The sequence below is a fragment of the Haliaeetus leucocephalus genome, unplaced genomic scaffold (assembly GCF_000737465.1).
Source record: "Haliaeetus leucocephalus isolate CR32 unplaced genomic scaffold, Haliaeetus_leucocephalus-4.0 Scaffold2, whole genome shotgun sequence".
Classification (NCBI taxonomy): Eukaryota; Metazoa; Chordata; class Aves; order Accipitriformes; family Accipitridae; genus Haliaeetus; species Haliaeetus leucocephalus.
The window spans coordinates 7,923,698-7,948,768 of record NW_010972438.1 but is presented as its reverse complement, the minus strand read 5'-3'; the positions used below and the strand labels follow the sequence as shown (position 1 = coordinate 7,948,768).

The 25,071-nt window shown below is 43.0% G+C and overlaps 1 protein-coding gene across 1 annotated transcript in view; it reads right to left on the bottom strand.

Annotated features, from left to right (window-relative positions):
• The window catches only part of MAGI1 (membrane associated guanylate kinase, WW and PDZ domain containing 1), a 353,741-nt gene that overhangs the window by 24,350 nt on the left and 304,320 nt on the right, over positions 1-25,071 (bottom strand). Inside the window, exons 13-14 of the mRNA XM_010570894.1 lie at positions 12,534-12,565; positions 4,796-5,012 (exon numbers count right to left, since the gene is read on the bottom strand). Coding sequence (XP_010569196.1) covers positions 4,796-5,012; positions 12,534-12,565 — 249 coding nt within the window. The remainder of the gene's footprint in view (positions 1-4,795; positions 5,013-12,533; positions 12,566-25,071) is intronic.

Sequence of the window (25,071 nt, the reverse complement as noted above, 5' to 3'; positions counted from 1 at the left end):
GGGGCTTTTACTAACTATCATCTTTAAAGTCAGTCTGATCAGAAGGCGGCCGCAATTTCCTGAGAGTATTTTCCTTCTCTATTTTAGGGAGAAAGTATCTAATGTTTGGTATCATTGTGCAAATATTTTTAATTCTATGTAATTGCTGATGAGTGAATGCTACACATTGGGGTCAAGACTTGTTTGTCTTATTTTAATTAGATTTGGAGAGAGAAAATCCTACCAAATAAATTATGTGCCTGAAAATAGAATTCAACTATTAACGATAACTTAAATATTTTAAAAGCTTTAAAAATTATCTATCGTGTTCTGCTTTACTTTTAATTAAATGCTTAAGCCCTTCAAAGGGATTCATTAACACATCTGCAATTCAGATTAATTCATTTTGTCACTGCTGTTTTGACAGATGGCCATATGTAGGATACGGTATTTTGCAAAGCAATCGGGCCACATGAGAAAAATTTGACAACAGATTGTGTTAATCTTTAAGGAAGTTTAATAATATATTGAAAAATAAAAAGCATATTATAAAAATATATTTTCAATAAAACAGTGCGAGATTTCAAAATTGTGGTTCTCTGATAAACTATTCAATTGCTGTTTCTCTCACTGAGTGCTCTTCATGTATGTCATTCCTGGATCTTGGAACCGCTTCAGTTTTTAAACCTTAAGGGTTTGTCCTTCTCTCTGATTCATGTACACAACTCCCACCAGCAGCAATGAGTTACCCATAAAGAGGAGCTCAGGCGGCTAAAACTTAGCACCAGCAAAGAGTGCATTTGTTATCACCACCAAATGATCTGTTTTCAGATTCACTTAACACAAAGCCGGCTATTCTCAAAAGTCTTAATCCAGCAAAGAACTGCAACTCTGGGCCAGATTGTAGCCGAGCATTTGAGCTCAGCCTTAGCCTTAAAGCAACCAAGTCCCTTTGGGTTTACAGCTTGAAAATAAGCTTCCTTGGACTGGAGCCCAAGCACTCAGCACCTTGCAGGCCTGATCCCTTCACCCAGGGGAGCTGCATGTGAAGGAACTTTAGCCCGTGTTTGTTCAATAAAGTTGCACTTCTCATCTGCCTCCACTCAACCAGAGTCCAGACACAGTTATGGAGCTGTTGCTTAGGTTTGCATTATTAATTTTAGCTTAATTTTTCTTCTTTTTTTTTTTTCCCTTCCCCTAAACAGGCAACATCTGTGGCTCTCCTCCGCAGAACTGGAGTATTTCCTGATATTAAGATGCATTGGGTAAATCAAAAAAATACATGCTTTTACAAAATGATGGGTTATCTGGCGCTTTTGAACCAAATTCTGCTCTACCAATGGCTTCAGTGAGACAAGTCACGAAAGTCAAATACAGTCTTTTTTTATGAAATACTGATTCAAAGAATACTCAAAGAAAGGAAGAATGCATTTTACCAATTCTGAAAAATTAAAATCTTGCCTGTGTGCTTTCCATGTCTACATTATTATTATTATTAATATTAATAACAGTGGGGTGCGCTCCCAGTGAAAAAGGCAGTAGGTGGTCATTATAGATTCAGTACTTCTTAGAAACGTCCTGGAGATGATGTATTCATATATTGAATAAAACCTCTTTATATTATTATTTGCAGATGAAAACAAATTTTGTCTGGGCTAGGGCTAATGAATTCATCTTCTTGTGTCAACTGCACTTGAAAAATTGCACTATGTTCTCTTTATACTCAACAATTTCACAAATGGGATGAAATAAAACACTTAAGATGATCTAATGCTCTAAAATTCTGTCTTTTTTAACTTCATCATATACTTCAACACAAATGGGTGTTGCTGGTTTTCAGTCTACTTGTTGGGGATTCAAACCCCTGCCTGTCAAAATAACATTTTATAATCCTTTTCAGGATTATTAAAATTTAAGGCCATGAATCAATAGAGAGCAAGTCCTGGACTGGGCAGCAGGGAGAGCTGAGCAGTGGGGGCTTCTAGAACCAACCAAAAGGCCCAGTTACTGGATGCAGCAGTCAATCTCAGCACTGGCACTAGAGTGACATCCTCCTGCTGTATATAAGACACTATTTAGTTCTGCTCACGCCCTCATCAGAAGGATGCAGAGAGTCACACCTAGCACCCAAAGCTACGGATGTGATGGGAGAGGAGATGCTAACCTCAGTCCCAAAGCCGAAGGGAATGGGTGCTCAAGGAAAGAAGAAAACAATAATATGACTGTGTCACCACCAGCCAAAGAAGGAGTTAAACTGAACTGCAGCTGGGTAACAGCACATTTGGAGCAGACACACAGTGAAACCGGAGGCCCAGGGAACAGTTTCTCCATCCCGCAGCCTGTGGTGCTCCATGTCAGCAGAGCTCCCTGCGAGTGGTCCAAGAGCCGCACGACCGCTGCTTGGGCAACACTGGGAAGTGAGTCTCAAAGGAATGAGTCACGTGCATAACAGAGCAACCACCAATTGTCCACTTTTCATGCAGACCAAACACAGGGAAAGAAACACAGTGGCTCACCTCAAGCTCCCAGAGCAGAAGCAGCACTGGGTTTCAGCTGTGAACCACAGTCTCCACTTCTGAGACTAGTGAGAAGGATAAAAGGCGAGGGCTTGGGGAGGGAAGGAGAAGGAGCTGACCACTGACCTCTAAATAAAGTCCCCACTCACACTTTGGGATCAGACCGCAACAAGAGACAGACCATGTCCAACTGCCTTCTTCACTTAGACTGTATCTTTCCTGTTTTTCTTCACCTGTCATTAGGTACAGCAAAGCCATGTCACTAGGTAAGAGTGCAGGTTAATCCCCAGGGAATGTGTTTCACTCCAGCTTAGGATCCAAAATTCATAGGCTCTTGGACACTTCTGGTGGCACATGCTTACAAGGAGACATGACCATATCACACTTCTACCATTCTCCAAAACCCCTCTCTCTATGAAAAGAAGAAATCTCAGAAAACGCCCTCCCGGGAAGCAAATGGCAATGGGACGAAAAGGTGGTAGAAAAGCACTGGCGTTCAAATAGGTAGGTCTCATCTGGTACAAGAGGCAGGAGATAAGGATTGAAGCAACAGAAGAGAATCGACCCCACTACAGAGACGCTGGACTACAGAAAGGTGAGACAGGGATGCTGAAGGGATGCAGCAGAACCCAGCCTGGCAAAAGGCCCAAGCAGAGAGGAATGTGCCAGAGGGAGAGATGGGGTGTGGGAAACCAGCAGGTCAAGAGGCCTCTGGAAGGGCTCTAATCACAGACCACAGACCAGGATAAAACCTCTACAAGACACCTGCAGCCATTGAGGAAAGAGGAAGGATTTAGCACATGGTGTTGGAGGTGGAAACAGAAGGGCAGCTGCCTGCCCGTGCACTTCAGGATTTCTCCAGCTCAGCCTCCGGTTTTATCAGGAAAGACAGGCAGGAGTTAAGGCTGCTAAGCTGATACTAATGACTAATTAGTATGAGTTAAACAGTTAATTAGAAATTAGCTAAGTAGCTGCAGGGGGTCAGAAGCATTGCCAGCACAGCGCCTATGGGAACCACGTGAGCTGAGCAGGGGTAATGCCGGTGCCATGGGACAGCCTCAGCCTTGTCCGTGCAGGCAGAAGGAGGAGCTCTGCCCGCAGCTCTGCAGGGCTGAAAAGTCACCATCCCTCGGCTCTTGCACCTTTTTTCCTTTTTCAACGAGACGCACGTGCAAGTTCCGTCACTGCACTTCTCCGTAGATCAGCGTGACCTGGCCCAAGAGCCCGCAGGGTCGGTACGCCTAATCCCTGGGAAGGGAAGGGAAGCAGCGCACAGAAGCTGAGACACCTACAAACTGCATTGCTGAGACATTCAATCCGAAGAGATGCATCTTCAGCCAAGAAACTGTGACTCATGATTTAATTTTTCCAGGACATAAGATTTCAAAGTGATTCATTTGGTCAGAAAAAAACAGTTCTACCATTTTTCATTCTGGGGTAATGTTCATTTCATACTGGTTTTACCAATTTCCAGTTAGCACAATAAAATCAAACTCCAGGTGATACTCATACAGCACCAAGACTTTGAAGCTCCCTTTTCTGTAATGAAAGTAACTGTTGCTTTTGAAAATGAACCTAATACACTAACTATTTCTTTAAGAAGCTTTTACAGATTCAATCTTCTTCAGCAGTGCAATTAAAGCAAAGCCAGCGTGTTTATTTTGTTTGCACAGAAGAAACTGATTGAAACCATATTTATAGTCTTGGAGCAGAGTCAAAGCCCTGCTGAACTATTAGCCAAGTGTGCAGATTATTAATTGCTATAAAAGCCACTTACAATATGCATTTGATATCTGTATTGTTAAAGTGTCCACTCTGGTCAAAGTAAAACGGCTCAGCTGGATTTTCTCCTCCCCAGGGTGAGACTGGAAAGCATCTGATAGGAATTTCAGCAAACTAAATACTTCCCCTCCTTACTGAAATTCCTATGCATATCAGACAACGAGTATTAACCTCAGAAAAGAGTTTAGGATCTGGATAACAAACTTGGAAATTCTCCTTCAGCCTAATTTAAAAGCGAACTAAAAAAATAGGGGAAAAGATGATCTTTAATTTTAAAGGGATTTTTCATATTAAGCCTTGGTCTAAGTGCCCTTTCCTAGAGATGATCTAAAGTCATTCCTCATCAGAGAGGAAACTGCACCTCTACCAAGTAGATATCATTGACGGATACCAAATTAACAAACTGAAGCCTTATATTTTCCACATAAATCTAAAAGGTTCAGTTCTTCGCAAAGAAAATATACAGAGAGCGGCTGCCAGAGCCGTAGCCCTAGCAACCACACCTGCTTCATACTCACGTCGGCTTTCATACATGCTCCTGGACTGGGCCCAGATTTTGAATGGATCTGGCTTTTTCTGCCCAGAACTGTCCGGTTGATCCGCAGCCGGCGCCTCCGCAGCCGTGTAGTCCGGCAGCACCTGCGTGCTGTGAACGGGGGAAGCGGTGTGCCCGCTGCGGTGGCTGGAGACGCTATGCTGAGAACTGTTTTGGCTGTCTTTCCTTTCAAGTGGTTGCTGCAAGGAAGAAAGCAAGTGGAAAGAGAGAGAACAGACGGTTATTGGTCTCTGAGTGGGTGTTTTCCATCAATTTTTCTCCCTTCTTTGATCAGGGTTTCTGCATGCACATAAATAAATATATAAATCACAGTTTTGCTGCCACAAGTTAATGCTGGGTACAGTTAAATTCCCCGATGACAGATTTTGATAGGCAGACTGACAGAAAGAGATATGCAAAACAAAGTCATTTATCATAAAAAAATATGCAGTTCTCCATCTCACACATAAAACAAATCTAAATCTCATTATAGGTTACTAGTTTCAGTGCACTGATTCTTTTCTACTTTAAGGCAGAAAAACTCAACAACCTTCTACTCAGATAACATTAGGATCTAACTTGAGCCTGCAAGAAAAAGGAAAAACTAGCAAATTTCACTGTGAAAACTTAAACAGTCCCTCTGAAACAGATGCAAGCACAGCCCTTACTCTGAAAGATCACTTTTCCTCTGCAGCTCTGGCAACCCCCACATCACAAGTGGGTGGACAACAGAGTACCACTTTCATGTCTCTTCTTCCCAGAGCATCCACAGGATTACGGCAGATCTTCACAAATGTGAAAATGTCTGTTTGCAGTTTGATTTCCTTGTTTTAATTGAGCATATTAAAACAGGAAAAAAACATGTCCGCCTAAATTCAAGGCTTATTCAAAAGCAGTATGTCAAGAGTTCTGTCTGCTCAATATTTAGCTAAGCAGTGTACATAATTCTTAACTCAAATTCACAACGGTGTGCTCAAATGAAGCACAAGTCACATTTGCATTGCCAGGATTTGTACTACTCAATATGCAGCAAAATCCTCCCTCAACAAGAACTCCCCAAACTGTAAAAAGCAAATGCTTTTTAATGCTTTTTTTTGAGACGGCCTTGGGTTGGCAACAAGGTCGACTCCGACCTCCCACCTGCTCTGGCACAGGGAACTGGCACGTTCCCGGAGCTGCTGTGATGCAGAGGGCAGCCGGAAAAATAGCATCCTACAGGTTGTTTTTACAACATCCACAACTTCCCGGCTAGAAGGGGTCAGGCACTTGCACCAAGAAACCTCAGACAAAAATGTAAAGCCTTCTGCTGGTAAGGGGGTACCCAAAAACATTGCAACAGGAGTCTCTGCTTTCAGGGACTTCTCCATAGAAAACGAAGCAGGGGTTGGGAGATAAGCCAGGAGCAAACACAGAGCCGATCAGCATGGGGGGTTCAAGCGCCCACAGGTCTGGGGTCCCCCTTCTTTACCCTGAACACAAAACCCCAGGCGGCCAATGGTCCATCGTAGCAGGGGTGAATTAATTAGAGAGGAGAAAGTCACCATACGAAGTGCTCTCTTCTTGAGTCTTAACAATAATCTTTTCTGGTTTTAAGTTGCACATAGTTTTAGGTTTACACTGAGAAAAAAAAACCAAACAGCTCCAATAGCCCAAATGACTGTGACCTTGCAGCCTTACAGTCGAGTTGTTGATCCACTACCAGCATTTTTTTAAATGATATCTTGATCGACTAGAATGTGAAATTGCCTTTGTCCTTTAAAGCAATTTTGAACAAAGCATACCTGCTGTGATTACTCATCTGCAGACTCTCAAATACAAATATCTGAGCCAATTTCAAACATTTTTAGCTTTTTAAGTGGTAAAAGAAGCTAATTCACATGCAGCCCTTCAGTTTTTAAATGAAGTAGTTTTAAAACATCTATGCTGTGGATAATCGCTCTTTTGCAACTTAAAAATAATAAAAAGAAAAACCACTTTACAACTCCCAGTCCAGCCATCTGGATTGTTTTGTTTGTTTGGCCAAACTACTAAAATAACTACAAGCATCCTGTGAAACTTCAGGCCAATCTCACTGGAAATAGCTGGTTTACAGAAGTTGGAATACAGGGACTAAAATGTGAAGCTTTATTCAGCCCTTGGGGAAACGTTGAGAACTCTCTGGAAACTTTCTGATTTAAAAAGAAACAAAGTTTGAACTTTACAAAGTGCTCTCACTTTATGATATGAAAGCTCTAAATATTGAAGAAACTATTACTTCTGTTTCGTATTTGGGTTGCAAATGGATGTGTCAGCATACCTCAAGCAAAACCACCTCTAATTAAACTAGAGTTGCAATTGCAAATACACAGATGTTTTGCAAGAAACAGGGGAAAACTTCTTCAGAGGGATAGCTCTTTTTCCAAACAATAACTCCTGCAAAAAAGCCTGAAACATCTCTGTTTAGGAGTTGAAGAAGGAGAACACAACCGTGAGAGAAAGCGGAACACAACCATGGAAATAGGGCCTATAGGTAATTAAATTAATTCAAGACAATATTAATCGACTTTCACATCACCAGATGAGGCTGAAAAGGTTTTGGGCCAGTGGCTCCAGCACATCATCATCATCAGGAGGTCTTGCAGGGTCTTGCCCTGCTCTCTGCAGTGCTCCTGCAGCAAAGACTGTCCAGATGAAGAAGTTCGAGCCTTGGTGCAAAGGTGGAGCTTTCCTAAGAGAGATGAGGTGATCATATGCCAATGAAAGGATGGCTTCTCTATCAGCTGCCTCGTTCCTAGCTTCGGGGCTGATTCTGTCCTCTTGGGCCTGGATCTGTCTCGTTCACGCGTGGGCAGGAAAGCAGCTAAATCAGGGCCAGATGAGCACGGGGCTGGTTGGTGGCAGACCGCTGCAAAGCGGGCGGCTCAGACCTCACCCTGAGATGCTGATCATGTTTTTCAGTGCAAAGTAAAGCAGATCAGCTGAATCGTGTCGACTTCTGACAGTAGCTACAAGAGCACGGAGCACTGAACTACCCAAGTCAGCAAGAGCACCCCAATCCTCCAGAGTCTGTGGTCTTCTCCAGAGCTGTTGGTAAGCATAAATAGCTTGCCAGAAAGACTCTTGACCAAAAGTGGCTAGAAATCAAGACTACGAGGAGTGCCTTGAGTCCTTTTAGGCAGACTGCACGCTTAAATACAAGCGATAGGCAAAAACAATCACCTTGATACTGTATTACAGCCATGACAAAATAAATATGTGGAAAGCCGGAGCTTCTCCTGCCCTACCCAAGCCCCAGGTCTGAGATGCGTGGCCTGTGCCAGCTTCCCTACACCCTTGCTGAAACTTTGCAGTGCTCATCCTGCAAAACAGAAGATTGGGAAGAAGGTCTTTTCTAGCTGCCCTTTCCTCGCTGGTTGAGGTTAACAGGACCATCAGCGTGGCTCGGATTTCCAAGTGCGGCGTGGGTGCAATTGCTGCAGAAGAAGGGGCAGCAGCGGTCAGGGTTTGGGCATACATCAGCCTTCCAGGATTTCTTCCTCTCACCGTGCAATCCCATTTTCAGCCACAGGCATTGCATTTGCTGACCCGAAAGGCAGCTTCTCCCTCAGCAGGGAGGATGAGTGAGCCCACACCGAGCACTACATTGTCCTCTGATTACAGGGAGGGAAGAAAACAGCAAAGGTGATGTGAGCCAGGGCGCTTGCAGCTGTGACGTTTCAAAAGGAGACAGGAGGAAAACTGCTTACAAAAGTCTCCAAGTGCCTGGAAAATGCTACAGATACCCGCATAGCGGAGGCCAGTTTGTCATTCATGCTAAATGAAAGAGTAATTAGATGTTACTTTGTACAGTGACTGCTAAAACAACCGAGGCCCATGACACGGCTGAGAGGTGGCTGCAGGCAGAGATGGGACGCTAATTATTAGCAGCAGTTGTGTATGTCTGTGTCAGGCAGAGAGAAACCCGCAGCAGAAGAGGCGATGGTGGCAGGGAGCGTGTCCTGCGGCACGAATGGACACCAAAGCTTTTTGGCACGGGATTCTGCAGGCATAAAACTGCAAGAGAGAAGAGTTGCTGTGGTTTCCTCCCACTGCTTTTCAAGGGTGGTGGTGCGGGGGGAATGGTCTCTGAATGAAGAGGGATGTGTTGTACAAACACTCATGCTGTGGAACCAATTTCTCCTCCTGACAAAAACAGGACATCGGCAGAGCCCCAAGTGCCGCCGATCCACCTGAAATATGTGGCAAGTCTCTCCTCAGGGACAGGCTGTGCATAGGAATTGCAATTTTGACCACAATTCAGCTAGGCTGACAATGTATTTCTTTACACCCAAAAGAAAAAATTGGTTTTTTGGAAGAGCTTAGCACTTTCTTCCCCCTGCAGTGATCCCATCTTCTGATGATCTAGCTGCAGATTTTGTGCTCTAGAGCATTTTGGAGAAGCTGGTCCTGGCAGCAACAGTAAACCGAGCTGGAAATGGGAATCTTTGCCCCCTTGTGGAGTGTTTTGATGCAAGCAAAAAGGAAAGAAAAAAAAAAGGAAAAAAAAAGTTTGTTTTCATCCATGTTATACCAGGATAATTGCAGGGGAAATTGCTATACTAGAGAACTTGCACACTGAAAATGTATATCCCCAGAAGGTCAATACAAAAATATTATCCATTTTCATCTCAAAAAAGAATCAATGGGAAACTGAAAATAAACAAGCAGCACACGGAGCTGCTGTGAGAGTGTCAGGGGGACGGGGGGGAAGGAGGAAGAAAGAACTTGTGGAAGTACCCAGTTCCATGTACAGCTGCAAACTTTTTTTTTTTACTAATTTGGCTCTTTCACCAAGGCTGCAAAACTCCCCTTAAAAACTAAGAAAAAGAGCAAAGCTTATCAGAAGATACACACAGGCTGAAAAATACAGCCCAGGAAAACTGAGCTCAAGGCAGAAAAATATTCCCAGACTAACAAACCTCTCCAAGCGGCTAAACCACCTCCTCCCAGCCAGGACATATCCAACAGCCTGAAGTCAGCCTTTCGGGAATACGGGACTGGGGCTGATAGCTAAAAATAGGGCTTGTTTGAGAAAGAGACAGCCGTTGGCAGTAAGTCAGGAGCATGTCCGGGCTTTGGGAAAGGATCCGAGGTAACAAGAGAGGGCTTGTCACTGCGCTGAGCGAAGCAGAAGAGGATGGACACCTGAGGTCGTGTCTTCCCCGATGCAGCAGAAGAAACAAAGAACGAACACAAGTTAAGATCAGGCCAACTGCTCCCAGCCTGGATGTACGCTGTCCTCTAACTGCAGCTAACTTATTAATCGAGGAATGCTGGAAAACAGTCCCCCCCTGCCTTGGGCAAAGGGAGCGGGGAGGAAACGGCCAGCACATTCGACCCAAGCCCCGTAGGCAGCCGTGCAGCGCTGGGCACAGCCCGCGGGCGCACAGCTCGGCCGGCAGCACCCGCATTCACCCACCAGCTGCAAGGGCAGCAAATTATCCCTGGGAAATGCCAGGGCAGGGTGCAGCAAGATGGCATCCCAGCCGGGGAGCATGCCAGTGGGGCAGGCCTGGCTCTCCCCTGCCAGGACAAGAGCAAGTAGGAATCTTCATGGCCAAGAGAACCGGGCTCCCCTCGCCCCGCAGCCACCCTGCAACTAAACCGAGGAAGGAAGGTGTTTAGCAATACCACTTCTTTTATGCTTTTGACCATCGCTTTGGCCACAGGAGCTCTGGCGGTGGTGTAAATCCATCCCAGACAGCCCCAAGGACAGTCTCCTCCTCTGCACACGGGTGCCCCGAGGTGCTTTGCTCCAGGTTTCCGTGCCCAACCCGTGCCCATCACCAACGCCCGGGAACGAAGGAGCGGCTGTACGGACTCTGACGCGCTCTGCTCTGCCCCTCCGAGGAGCGGTCGGTCATTAACGCTGCCGCACAATGCGGCAGTGTAAAACATCGCCGCTAATTGCCAATGCAAATGATCCGGTGTGCAGGCAGGGGGAATAGGAGGTTCTGCTTTTTGTGAATCCTGCGCTTCAGAGGCAACAGCACCGCCTAGGGCCGTCGTAAAAATTACTGGAGGGACCCTAGAGCAAGGTGAGAGGGGTTCGGGAGAGGCATGCGATGGAATGGGACTGCTTTCCCAAGGCTGACCGGCTCCTCAAAGCAAATAGTAGGGAGAAATCTGCTGTTGCAGAGCTACACCTGTTTGCAAGCAGCCTCTTTGTTCACCGAGGCAGGATTATCCCGACATGGATTTAGACGCTGCTCAGATTTGCACGGTGCATCGCTGCCGACCAGAGAGGTGTCTGACAGGGCAGGATCCTGCCGCACCTGACGCCGAACGCGCGTGTGGCAAAGCGGGAGCCTCCACGCTTTGAAAAGACTAAGACTCGTTGATCGGGGCTGGTTTAATGATAGAAGTCGGCGTCCAGATCAAGTGCAGCCACCCCTGCTCCGACCGAGGAAGAAAGTGCAGGCAGAGAAAAGAAACGTGCCAGACGCGTATGTATTTTACCCGCTCGCTTCTGTTTTACCGAAGGCTGAAATAATCTCCGCGTATGACAGAAGCGACCGCGCAGGGTCTGACATGCCTGTGATTTGCGAGGGAGCACACCCCACACTTTTGCCTCTCAACATTAATGCGAGCTGACAATGGTAGAGGCCTGGGCTCACATGACTTTAATCAGCGCTGCCCTAAGCCATCAGAATCACATTAATTATTTCAGGGCTTTCTTTTTGGATTAACAGAGAACTCGTATTAAAAGCAGGAGCCTTCTGCTCAGCCCTTTCATAAACCTCTTGCCCAGGTTTGCGGCGAGGTGGGCTGTGCCCAGCTGCAGTTTTTGGCACCCGTTGGGGACTGTCGGTGAAGTTTCGCACCATCTTACAAGACGGCAAAGACCTCACTCGCCCTGCTTCCCCAAAGCTACTGGGAGAGAATTCTCTCTTTTCCCCTCCCTCTCAACAGATAACTGGAAACTTTCAGGCTTTAAGTATTTAATTTCCTTTAAAAAGAAAACATTTCTTTTTGTTGCATACAAATAGCACACTAATTTCTTCCACAATATCTTGCATGCAGCTTTAATGATACTTTAGATCACGGCTTTCATGCTGTTAGCTAACATGTCATCCAGGTAACAGCTTTACATGGAAATAGGATCAGAAGGGACAAGAATATACTGTTCTGGTTTGTGTTTTTTTTTTAAATAAGGAATCTCACACCTGCAGCACAATCCTGCTCAGTATAAAAATGCCTCCAGAGCAAGCACTCTGACAGTTAACTGTATTCCCTGGGAACTGAAATCATGCTCTGTTCATGCTTTGTCTCTCTCAACAAGGTGCATGCTTTCCCATTCTGTTAATAATTCAGCCGAGGGTACTCAAGAAAACTCAGGGAGTTAATGGCAAAGGTTGGTGCCTATGAGCACCCGACAGGAATTGCTATCTGGTAAGAAGGTGGAGCCTCCCATCTTTCCAAAAGGAAACAATAGCTTTTTTTTGGTAAGTTAAACGACAGAGAAGCTCATCTGTCAGGGAAGAGGATCTGTAAACCTGAGGCTTTAATTGCAAACAAGTCCCCCCTTCTGCACTGCATTCCTCTTTCATCTCCCCATGCAGCAGGAGCCGTGCAAGGTAATCATGGTTGCAACAGAAAGACAACTTAAAACAATCGAGACCCACAAAGAAAACGAACCGAACTCATGCCTTTCTCCTTCAAAGCAGACAAACAGACAAAAATAGTAGCTGAAAAGTGCTTACCGACTTTGGGCTCTTCTTTGGGACCGGCAGTCCTGAAAAATGGCAACAAGGGAAAAATAAACATTAGCATCTAAACGTTACCTTCCCCGAAAGAAAAAATCCCTAGGTGTATCATCCGAACGTAGCCATCTGCAGAGTTATGTCAGCTTTCGCTCTCGCATCGGAGTTACCAGTCTGTTCATATCGAATCAAAGCACAGGGAGAGGGAGAGCGAGCGAGAGACGGGAGCGGGGAAGAGGGAGCGGGGGGAGAGCTCTATCTGCATTAGCTATGCTGACTTGTGCTGCAGCAGCCGGGAGGCTGGGAGAGAAACCCACAGCCCTCAGCGGCCGCCGAAACCCAGCGCTTGGGCAGAATCTCAAATGCTCCCCTGGATTACGGGAGACTTAGCTTACAATTAAGCCGAGGCTATTTCCTTTTGACGCGATCGGCTCGGCGATTTTATCGGACCAATCGCGGCAGCGCAAGGGAAACAGGTTGATTTTTTAAAAAGTGTTTCGCTAGAAATCCATTTTTGAAAGGAAAACGGGCATTGGCTTGAGCCGGGAGGCTCGGGCTGGGCAAAGGAAAACAAAAGCATGGGGAGGAATAAGCTGTTATCCCTATACCCATGAACGTTACTGAGAAAACACGCGTTTTCCTTCCTGTCCATCCTAAGTGTAAATCTTTGAAGCCAGAGATTTTATCTGTTAGCTACAATTTCAGAGAGCTGAGGCTTGAAAACAGCACTGCAAATGTCCTGACCCGTGCGGGGTATGCTAGGGAGCTCAGAGAAGGGGGGCTTACACAGGTTGCAGTCGATGCAAAGGAAGAAACAACCAGGAGGGCACAAGAGAAGGTTTTTTCAAGGACAATTTTGCATTTTGGAGCAGCCTCTTACTCACTCTGTGATGAGCAAGAGAACGCAAGTGGGATTTCTATCGACTACTTCTGCATATACCTCAATTCCCAGCAGCAAAGGAGACACTTGGCCGGGGGTTTTACCTGCAACGCAGGAAAAGCTCTTTTCCTGGGCATTTCGCAAATCACCTTCCTTTTCCTCCACTGTTGGAGGAGAGGGAACTCCCCATATTTTGCTCTGTGTTACACTCCAGAAAACAAACATAAACCAAAACAAAGATTACACTCCACATTAAGTGCTCAGTAAGTCAGATGTTTGAAATCTGCTTTTGTCTTTAGGATGTGATTTATGTGGCATTTATGCCGCATTACGTTTTCTACTTTATGCATTTTGTTTGTGCTAAAACCCATGCCCTCATCTAACTGTGATGCAAGTGAATTACAAATCTGTCTAGGAAGAAGCTCATTTTAAGGTAATTTGGAAGATGTTAGTTCTGAATAGGGAAGATCCACAATTAAAAATGATAAACAGAGCTCACTCTGCTGCCTGCTCACAGACTGGGATGCAAACTGTAACGAATATTTTAACTGAAATATTTTCAGCTTTTGAGGAATATCTGTGCTCTGCACGTCACTCTGATGCATTCCCAGCCAACAGTTGATAGCCCTCCAGGCACTGATTGATCGAGGGACAAAGAAACATCAAAACTGTTTGAACTAAACAATCAAGACTGCAGCTTCATTTCTGCTGACGGTGACTGTGTTTGTATAATACACCTAAAGAGGAAAGCACTAATAACGTTCATAGCAAGTCACATTTTTAACAGGCATCGTTTATCACAGAGATAAACACACAGATAGAGCTTCTCCCCCCTCTCTCTCCCCTTCCACATGCATGCACACACGTTTACTCTTCCTTTCCAAGAGATGCTCTTTCCTATTAAATCAATAGGTAAAACAGATCCCACGCACGCACGCACCCTTAACAGACCAACATGAGCCAGAAAAGGTATTACAGCAATTCAAATGTTCCCTGCAAAAAATGAAGTGGAGATGCAGCTGGGCTGTTGGTTCAAATTGTACCAGAATTCAGTTTATTGCATCACAAGCATCAAATGTTAATTACTAAGTATGAACTATTAACAAACCTTTCCTTCAAAGTTTGTTGTTAATTTTGGCTATTCCAATCCAAAAAAGATGGAAAAAGGTTGAAAAATAATGGAAAACACATCAAGGCCATTGTTTGGCAGGTTCTTTGGAGGCCGATGAATCTTACAGGGTCACTGCTCTGTGCCAGACTTTGCTCCAGAACAAGCAGTAATTGACTTTTTACCAAAATAAGTGACCGCAGAACACGTTAACAAATGTTGGTAGTTTTTCATGGGACAAGCTTACAGCCAGCGGAATAACCTGCCTGTACATTTTCCTGTAAAAATGTTATTTATTCATCTAATTAGGGTTTCATTTTAAAACTCGAGTTCTTGACGCAGCAGGCCAAATGAGCAAATGATAGGTATAATATATAGTTTTCATGCCCAGATAATGGAATGGATATAGTACTTAACAGCAATGAACACGAAGCACTTGAATAACCCCCAAAACCCAGGAGCACCACTAGCAAGAACATGCCAAGCTTTTCCAAAAAGCTTCTGGCAAAAATGATTGCCCAAGCCTATGGATTTGGGATGGTGACAACTATGAATTACAACATTCACCTTTTGATTAAATTAACATGTCCCATCACTGCCCAGGCCATTGCTCATCCTCCTGGCTGCCCCGTTCTCTCCTGAAGCCTCACTGCAAGTTTTTCAGGGGTAAATGGGCCAAGCATGGACTTAATACCCAGTTTGCATCTCTTTGGTATTGTCCAATTTTTCAGTGATTGGAGTAATGGCATTCATATCCCCAGCTAAGAGAAGCCAAAAGGCTTCTCCGCTGCTCTGCCCTCAAATCCGATAATGGAATAGTAATAGCTGATATCGACGCTCTTTGCCATATAAATCCTCTGTGATTTAATGCCTATGGACATCTCTTACTTCTAATTTTGGGGCTTTTGGAGGTGCAGATTGGAGAAGGTGGAAGAGCCAAACAACTGAACGCAGCTGTTGTCATCACAGAGTTAAGAGTGTTTTAAAACAAATGAGCACATCTGGTAAACAATGTCAATATGACCTAAAGCCCCTTGAATGGGCTCATTGTAGCTCCTTACTAAATGTGCCTGGAATTAAATTAATTAGAAAACACAAATTACTCCCCTCTAAATAACAATGTAATAAAGCAACTGCTTAATGAAAAATATCAGTGATCAGCAAGCAATCCACAAGCATAAAAAAAGGGATTGTAATCAAACTAAATTCACAGACTCGTCAGCAAGGCAAGAAAGGCTTCATACAAGGTTAGTCAAAAATGAGTCAGATGCAGGGATCTAAATTAAACTAATTATCACAGAGATTATTACATTTATCTTAACAAAAACCTATCTCTTTTCTCCCCAGTACTCCCTAAAGCTCTATGTACAGCTGGCTGCATCCATCTGCTCAACTACATTTTGTAACATAGGGGAAAAAATGCAAATCATTAAGCAAGTTTCGTACCATGACTTCAGCACTCTTAACACCATTACCCATTAGGAGCAGCATTTCTGTTGCGTGACACTGTATTGTGTTGTGAGTGATGCGGTCCACGAAGTAAGGCCACAACCCAGTTTATTTCCTATTATTTGGCATGTGTCAATTTTGCAATCTTGTGTAGTAAAAACTTTTGGAGCTTGGAAACTGTGAGTTTCCTAACCCTACCTATGACAAGTTCATGGAAGAAGCCATGGGACAAATCTGTGACCCCAAGGGTTGCTGTTTCTAACGTGCAGTGGTCCTCAATTTTTACAGGAACATTTTTTCAAATCTTTTGTCATTACGCAACCAAAGCAACACGGGAAGACCACAACACGTGGCATACCATAGCCAGGGCCTGATTCTGGTGAGAGCTCAGAAGGCCACAAATGCTCAAAAATTACCTAGATGAACACCAGACACATCACGCGTTGTTCCACAGCCCCGAGTTTCAGAGACAGTGGATCAAAATGATCGAAAGTTGAATCTTAAGGAAGACCTGTCTCTAGGCGCCACAGCAGTCATCCAGCCAACCCATCTGAACAGCGTGGTTATGTGAAGGCCAGTTGGCATGACCCCTTCTCCCTCCACCACAAAAAAAAAAGTGTATCTTTCAATGGGATTTCAACTGAAGCTGGAACCAGTACCAGTTTGCACAATCCACCCATAGGACAAAGGTACTTGAAATTGCTAACAGCCAGTCTAGAACCCAGACTATCATCTTATTTCTTGCTTACAATGTCTGTGACTATTGCTCAACATTTTTCAGTTTGGGGGTGTTTTTGCACATGAAGGAAAAGAACAACTGTGTCTAGATCTTCACTTCTCATGATTGCTTAACACTTCCAATCTGGTCACCTTGTGGACCATCCATACCCAACAGCAAAAAAAAAGCTATAGGTGAGCCTAAGTGAAAAGGCCACCCATTTGGTTTCACCATTATGTCATCTGCAGGCCAGAATGCACAACAGCTGAAAATTAGCAGGACATAAATAAAAACACAAGAAAAGAAACATTTCAGACTGTGTCACAAGGTTAACATTTACAGAGAAAATGTTCCTGCCCGGAAAAAAAAACAAACAACAACCAAGCTTTCTAAATAACACTGCTTACACCGTGCTGAATAAAAACCAAAGCCTGTATCAAAGAAAACAGACACTTTGAAAGATGAGGGGTAAAGTACTGGAGTCGGGTGGTACACAGCCATATACCTGGCATTGCACATTGATTGCTGCTTTCTGTGTGAAAACAAGGAACTCTAAATAATTAACGCTAATGTCCATTAGTGCTGCTGGGGGGGCAGAGGATGGGAGGCCGGTGGTGACAAAGTAATCCCCTTGATTCTGTGAAATCCATTGCTAAAAAAATTTCTAATAAAGGACAAATACTATCTAAAATAATAGATGGAACTTGATGTTTTACAGACTGGAGAAAGAACAAGAAAACATACCAGAATAATTTCCAGCATGAGAAGCAATCCTATACAGGGATAAGGAGCACCATCAAGAAGAAAAGCCCTACCTTGTCCCTGCCCAACTTTTCTGCTTGTCATCGTGATCTGCGTAACAAGAGTGTCACTGCACTAGCAAAAAAATTAGCTATGCAATACAAGCTTTAAGTGAGAGAATAATTTACACTGCAGGAATATAACCCTGCCGTAAATCACGTTTGGTAACTACCAAATACAGCGAAAAATGCCACATTTCTAATGCTAATGTCCAGTGCTAATGCTAGGAAAGCGATGTTTTCAAAAGACCATCTTGGGCATTATTAACCCACTGGCACTGGCAAAAAACATAATGAGGCATAGTATATTATTGCCATTAACAAGAATTTCAGTTCTAGATGCTCTAAAGATGTTAAATTGTATTAGCCTCAATTACTCATTTTTGGTCAGGATGCTAAACAATTCCTTGTAATTGAAGTCTCAGTCATATTTTCAGCATCTCAAACCAGAATTGCTTTTAGAAGCGATAAAGAAGATATAGGCTAATAAAATGCTATTTAATTACTACAAAAATATAAATTTTAACTATGTAGTAAGATACATATGGTAATGCCATGACAGTAAGGTAATAAAAAGATTGAGAATTACTGTGACAATTACCCATCTAACCTATGGTTGAAAGCAGGTCATCAGTTCTTATATTTTGATTTTGATGCTCATTAAATGAAGAGTTTTTCCTAAAGCTTGAGCTGTTGGAATCATATGCTTAGATTAAAATCTCTCTTAATATTTAAATGAATATGTACATAGACATAGACATTACACTTCTGAAACCTCATGAATGGTAAGCATCAGAATTGGAAAGTAATTAGAAACCCCCATGTTCTTTTTACATAGGTATGTGTGTGTACACATGTATTATATATATATTTTTGTCATATACATAAGCATACACATGTGGATACGCATGAAAGTACCTACCCTTTTCCACAAGCCCACAAAATCCATGACTTGCAAGCTTTATTTCTAAAGCACATCTCACAGGTTTTTGGGTACGCTGCAATTTTGAAGACGTCCAGTCCTAAACCCCCTCTCCTCAGCTGGCTGTCCCATGGCATGGCCATGTGGGTACCGAAGGGCAGCAGCACCTCAAGGCCAATCTCATGTGCCACTCCAAGGTTAGCACGGAGGACACCGGTAGAGGAGAAACTATATTTTGCTATTGTCACATCTGTATTTATCCTGCTCCGTGAGGGTGTTTGTCTTCAGACTTATCACAGCACTGTTACAAGGTGTAAATCCACATGCTCGAACCTGTGTGGCTTATGGCAGATTCTCGTATTTCGTATTTGGAGAGCAGCCTGCACAAAGGGGACGCCTACAAATAGGGCCCCTTGGCATTAGTTTGATGTTGCTATTAATAAAGAACAACCCTTAATAATAAGCTAATATTTATAGAACGCTTAGCCAGATTCAGCCCTGGGGGGTGCACGTGAACACATGGCACGCTAAGGCAGAAAAATCTTTAATAGAGGACAATGAATTTGCAGATGTTTTCACAAAATGTGACTCTATTTGATTTAAAACACAGTTTTCTATAAAAATAAATCAGTAACTCAATATACTTCCAAGTATGTAACTGTACACCTCAGAAACTAACCCTTAAGGATAAGGATGGAGTCAAACCTTCTGGGGACTGATATTCACCTGCCACATCCCTACCAACGTTACCTTCATGTGCCCCAGCCACAGGGCCCTGACCTGCCCCAGCATCCTCAGCCAGCTGCATCGTCTCCCTGAAGCTCAGGCTCCTCTACCAAATCTGTCTGGTCTACAAACCCCGCCAACTTCTCAGGTCTAATTCGTGGTACATTGCAGGTCTTCTGGCACAAAAGACACAGCTTTAACGGGGTCTTAAGGCTGGTATAGTCCTAATTACTATCACTATCGCAAAAAATAAGTCCATCTGACGAAGAAAAATTAAACATGAAAATAAATAAACATAAAATTCCAGTGCAGAATGGGGGAAAAAAAATTCAGAATAGAGACTTAAGAGACATAAGGATAGATATGTAAAAACAATGTCTCCAAACAAACTCATTGACTAGTCCATTACAAAGCCATCCTTCTTCCTCAGTTCTGCCCTCCTGCTATTGCTTTTAATGACTCTCAAAATGTATTTAATTACAGTGATAAACAAAAACCTTTCTTGGATTTCTAACACCTCATTAATTCAGTTATGGCTGGTTATTATAATGCCAAATCAGGGCAGCAGCCACCGTACCTACCTGCAATGTGTCTGATAAAACCTCGTTATTTACAATTACATGCACAGCAAAATGCCACACAAGGCAGTATGTAAGGGTAGGAGGAAAAACCGGGTGGCATAAACCCCTCCTTGCTGCACAGCTCCAAGTCTGCTTCATTTCCTGCTGTGCAAATCCCGATGAAGATGTGGGAGGCACATCTCTAGCTAAATCTGCCTTATCTAACGCATAGTATTAGGTTCTGCTGTGCCACCTTGTGTTACATCACATCACATTTGATATAAAACAACATTGTGTGGGTTTGAGTTGCTCCACTTATACCACTTCAGCATTTAATACCAAAACCAAATCAAAACATAAGGGGGGAAAAAAAGCCAACTTTCAAAATCTCAAGCTAGGGAGAAAAAAAAGCCTTTATGAAGAATTTCAGAGCTCTCATCTTTCATTTGCTAAGCAACCTCCTGTTTTGTTCTCATCTAAAAGCCTACCGCTTTCTGCAAGATAAGGTGCTTCATGCAATAAAACATCCTGATGGGAAGATTTCAGACATTTTTTTCTCCCAGCATTCAGCAAATGCTTTGGTTTCTTACTGATTTTAAAGCAGATCTAGATTCCCTGCCACAGAAAGGCAGCTGTGCGCGTAACGTGCACGCCACCACTATTGTGCTGTCAGCACGCAAGGTTACGCAGAACTGACATTATATCATTATTCCAAGTACATTAATTGTTCACCTCCTTAATAATTAAAGTACAGGTTTCCGCCTTAAAGCACACTTCGTGAAATATCTCAAAACTTTAGGAAATTATCTCAGCCCTTGAAATTAATGCAAAATGGGTAACAAAATGCCAAGCAATGAATCAGCAACTGCTTTATCCTGTTTTACCCTTCCAAGCGACTCTGGAGCTCAGATGACGCATATATCTGGGGGATACAAGCTATAGCATAGATAGGCCACGCTGCCACAAAAATGCAGGGCAACTGATGTAAAACTAATGCTGACCCAAAAAGCAGATTTCACAGGCATCTCTTCATTTGTTTACTCATTTCTAGAGGAGAATCAGTGCAAATGGAGTTAATGAAGGGTAGCTGAGGGGAAAACACTTGTGCCTCAAATGACTAACAGATTAGTGTCAGCACTTTGCATGTATCACACCAGCAAGAGCTGAAAATTCTGCAGGCAATTAAAATGTCCACATACCAGAGATACCGATTCTCCTTTATTCTCAGAACTGTAGTATTATAAAGCTGTTGGTTTTGGAATCAGGTGCTCATATGACAATGTGCTTTGTTTGGAGTTTCTTAGCCTCTCAGGGTTTAGAAAAGGCAATTGGATATGAATACTAGAGGCTTGAAATAAAAAGACAGAAAGAACTCCGATGTGGTATTTTTATATCTGGAATTGTGGGAGCTTAACGTACGATTTTTAAGTGCTTGGCCTTTTTGAGGCTGGTATTTGAATTTGTCGCCTACTATTTCCACTGGATGCCTTGCATTGAGCAACTCCAGCACGACCTGGTAATGCTAATTAATTAGTTCCTGCAAATGCACTATTTGTATGAACATTAGTAACGCACATCAAACTATTTGGTGTCTGAACAAGCTACCGACAATTACCCTTTGTGGCTGCAGGCATCTGTAAGCATCCAAAACCTTGGTGAAACCCTGCTGCCTCCTGGAGTCTAATGGGAGCCTTGCCATGGACTTCAGCAGCACCAAAATTTACCCCTTCGTGATTTTGGTAAGCAGAGTTACCCCAAACCTTGCAAATTTAGATCATCAAAAACAAACGGCTAATGTCACTAAGATTAACACCTGTAAAGCACTTTGAAGGAGAAAAACACTGCGTAATCCCCAAATACTACATTATTTATAAGATGACCTGATTTTAAATGTTAAGTTTAGCTTATTTTTATCACAAAGAGAAAACAAGTTCCTGCTAGCTTTATTTACAAAACCAATTACCAGTGATCAGTGTATGGTGCTGCATAACAATACACAGCATTGCCCCAAAAAGGCGTATCTAACACTCCGGAGCTGTTTACAGGAAAATTAACTTGCACAGTGGATTGAAATACACGCACATAAGCAATTCTAATAAGGGGTATGAACTTCAAACTTCTTATTAAAAATATCAAAATGTGTAACATTTCCTTTATTTCATCTTTTCCTGACTTCAACCGATTTTTGTATCTGCTCCTTGATATACTAGTCCCTAATCAGAATAAGGCTGTAAGAGAATAGTAAATGTGACATCAAACTTGCTTTAAACTTGCTTTAAAGTCTCATCAGCTTTTTTTGGCCTTGTTAGAATATAATTCCGCTTAACAGAGAGAAGAGAAGAGAATAACAGAGTGGTGGTTTGGGAAAAAAAGATGCAGCTACACCCAACTAAAGGTTCCCCCAGACCTGCTCCTTCCCTGCACTTAAGTCCTAAGTTTTAGCAATGTATTTTCACTAGGATTGTCTATTTTCAGAAAAAGGAAAAGTAACATTGCAAAACATTTTAAAAACATTTAATCTAATTTCTAATGCAGTTTGTAGACCAACTTACAAACTTCACTAACCTGATTCCCTTCTTCCCAGGCAAATCTCTTTAAAGGAAATAGTAACAAAAATAAACAAGAGGAAACAACTGAAGACAGATTTTTAAATGCCAAATAAGATTCCCAATTTAATCAGGAAATCCATAACTCTGGAATTACAAAGTAATAACCCTGGAATACAACATAATGAACTTGAAAAATAAATCTTGGCATTACACATGGACATATATTTCTTTAAGCATATTATGATTCTGATTTTTTAAATATAATTTACTAACTAGTGAGGGGTGCCGATGAGCTATCGAAAATATCCTCTCACCTGTTATTTCTGGGTGGTATTATTTGTAGTACAATATCAGGTATTTTTCAGTGTACAGCTCAAAATAACCTATACTGAGTGACAAACTGCTAAGAGATTCAACAAACAGGTTTGATGGGAGGTACTGGGAGCTTTGGGAGCTGGTGGTGGTTGACAGAAGGTAAGGCAAGGAAAAAGGGGTGAGTTGAAATGGGATTTTCAAATAATGTAGAGGTCAGTTGAGCACACCAGATGGCAGAGAGGAATTAGATCTGCTCCTGCTCCGGGTGAGGGAAGAAGCTGCCACAACATGGTAGCCTGGGGAGTAGAGTAGGAAAAGCAACCACAAAGGTGGCAGGCACGACGATTGGTACCGGCAGCTCTGTGCTTAGCGAGGTGGGGTTCAGGGGGGGGTTCCTATGGATCCAAACACGGGACAAAGACCTCAGTATAATGCTCTGCTCCCTCTGTATTAGGAACTGAAAACACTGCTGGAAACGGTGAACTTTTCTTCCCTTTCCAGAAGCTTTGGCAGAGGCAAACACGCTCTGTGGTAACGGTCAGATGATTCCCAGGTTGTGATTTTTGTCCTAAATGCAGTTTGGACTCAATTTTTCTCTAATTCAGCAGCTGCTAAGACAGTTTGAAATCTTCTGGCAGCTAGATGCTTAGAGTGGCATGACTTTCAACTCACTCTTTACTGCAAGCCTAAAGGGCAAACAGAAGTGAGTGGCTTGTTCAAAAGAGTTCAAGTCTGCACTGAATAGCTGATTGCAGCTCTAATTACCATGGTTTTACATCATTAGGGAAGCAACTGAAAAGGACCTCTAATTCCAACACTGTGAGATACTGGGGGTTTTTTTCTGTTTGGCTCTTACCACTAACTGATCCATTTCCAACACTTCTGCTAAGGACAGGAAGGGAAAATTTCATTTCCATAGGGGGGGAGAGGATTTCAATAAACAAGTACAAAACCAATACTTTTGCTTATAAAATTCAGACTGTTACATGTTTGTGGTGGGGCAGAAAGAATGGAGTAGTGAGGAGATGTCCTCTGAAACCTGCAGCGGTAACGGATTTCACTCAGCTCAGATATTTAATGCTCAGTGCCACTGCTCATTTATGCCTGAGCACTGTCTTTTGACACTCTAGATCTCAAAGAACAATCTGATTTCAATTATACTGCTATAATGTGCTTATAATTATAAGTTGTTATCATATATTGTTCATAAAGTTTTCCCACTGTGTCTAAAGGATCTTGTAACTCTCTCTACCCTGACTGGGGGGAGCCTGAAGCTGCAGCAAGCAGTGTAAAGAAAAAGACATGTATCTTTATATTACTATGCAATATTTCAATGGCACAGACACAAGACAGAGAAAAAAGATGTCCTTCCATTTTAGGCTACAGAAAGAGCCTTCTAGTCCAGGGCAGTTGACTCTAGCATGCATTTTCAGCACAAGAAGGAGTTAACTCCTCTCCGTGGGAAGTGTCGGAGGTTAATTACCCTCACATGCCCAGAGCATCACTGGAACAGCAAGGGAAGGTCCAGCTAGCTAAGGAGACTTAATAGGTTTACTGCTTGAGAGCTTTGTAATTTTGTTCCATTGCTGCAAATCTTCATTGTAGTTTTATGTATCACAGGGACCTTCTTAAAACCACTGAGTCAAGGACCAAATGAGCAGGACCGTTGGCACCGATCTCTCCCCACTTCCACCTACTCCATCGCTCCCCACACACACTTCCCGTTCAATTGAACCACGAACAGGGAATTTACCATGGACTTTGCTTTTACATGAAGTTAAGACTCAGGCGCCCACCGATGGGCATTTAGACAGGTAGATGTTGCATTGGTTCTTCTTCCCATAAATAGATTTAGTTTCGAAACTCTAGCATATATATCATATATTTTTCAGAAGATGGATTTCCATTCCCCAGTTTCATGTGAATTTGGCACTAGGGAAAGCTATTAGAAACTCCACTGATTTGCACATGACATGTGAGTGACATTTCACCTGCATGCTTTTACTTTGATCTGGAGCAAAGTGAGAACACATCTTCAAGGGGATTACGTAGATCAGGCTCAAGGTTTATGCTATTTTTGACCTTCCGGTGAATAAAGATGCTAGTGAGTGCTGTGAAAGCTTTGAAGGGAAACTGTCCATTCAAACCTGCATGAAAACTGCTCGGTTTAATTCTTGTAACTGAACACAAACTAATAACAAAATTTTTGGATGACCTGAACTGAAGACTGACCTGGAAAAAAAAGAGGGAAAAAAAGGAAGAAAATAATCCTCTTTAATCTGAGGTAATTCACAAAATACATCAGTAAGACACCCAAATGTTCTCACTGAAACAAATGCTAGATCTTAGTGACTGCAAAAAATACAGCACCATAGTTTTGCAGAATAACTTGTTCTGAAACAACCCCACACCTGTCCCAGCATAGACACAACTCCTAGAACAAAAGTCCCTTGGGAAGCAGGGAAATTATTCTGACAAAATGTTGCTTTTATTATGAATAGAATCTGCGCA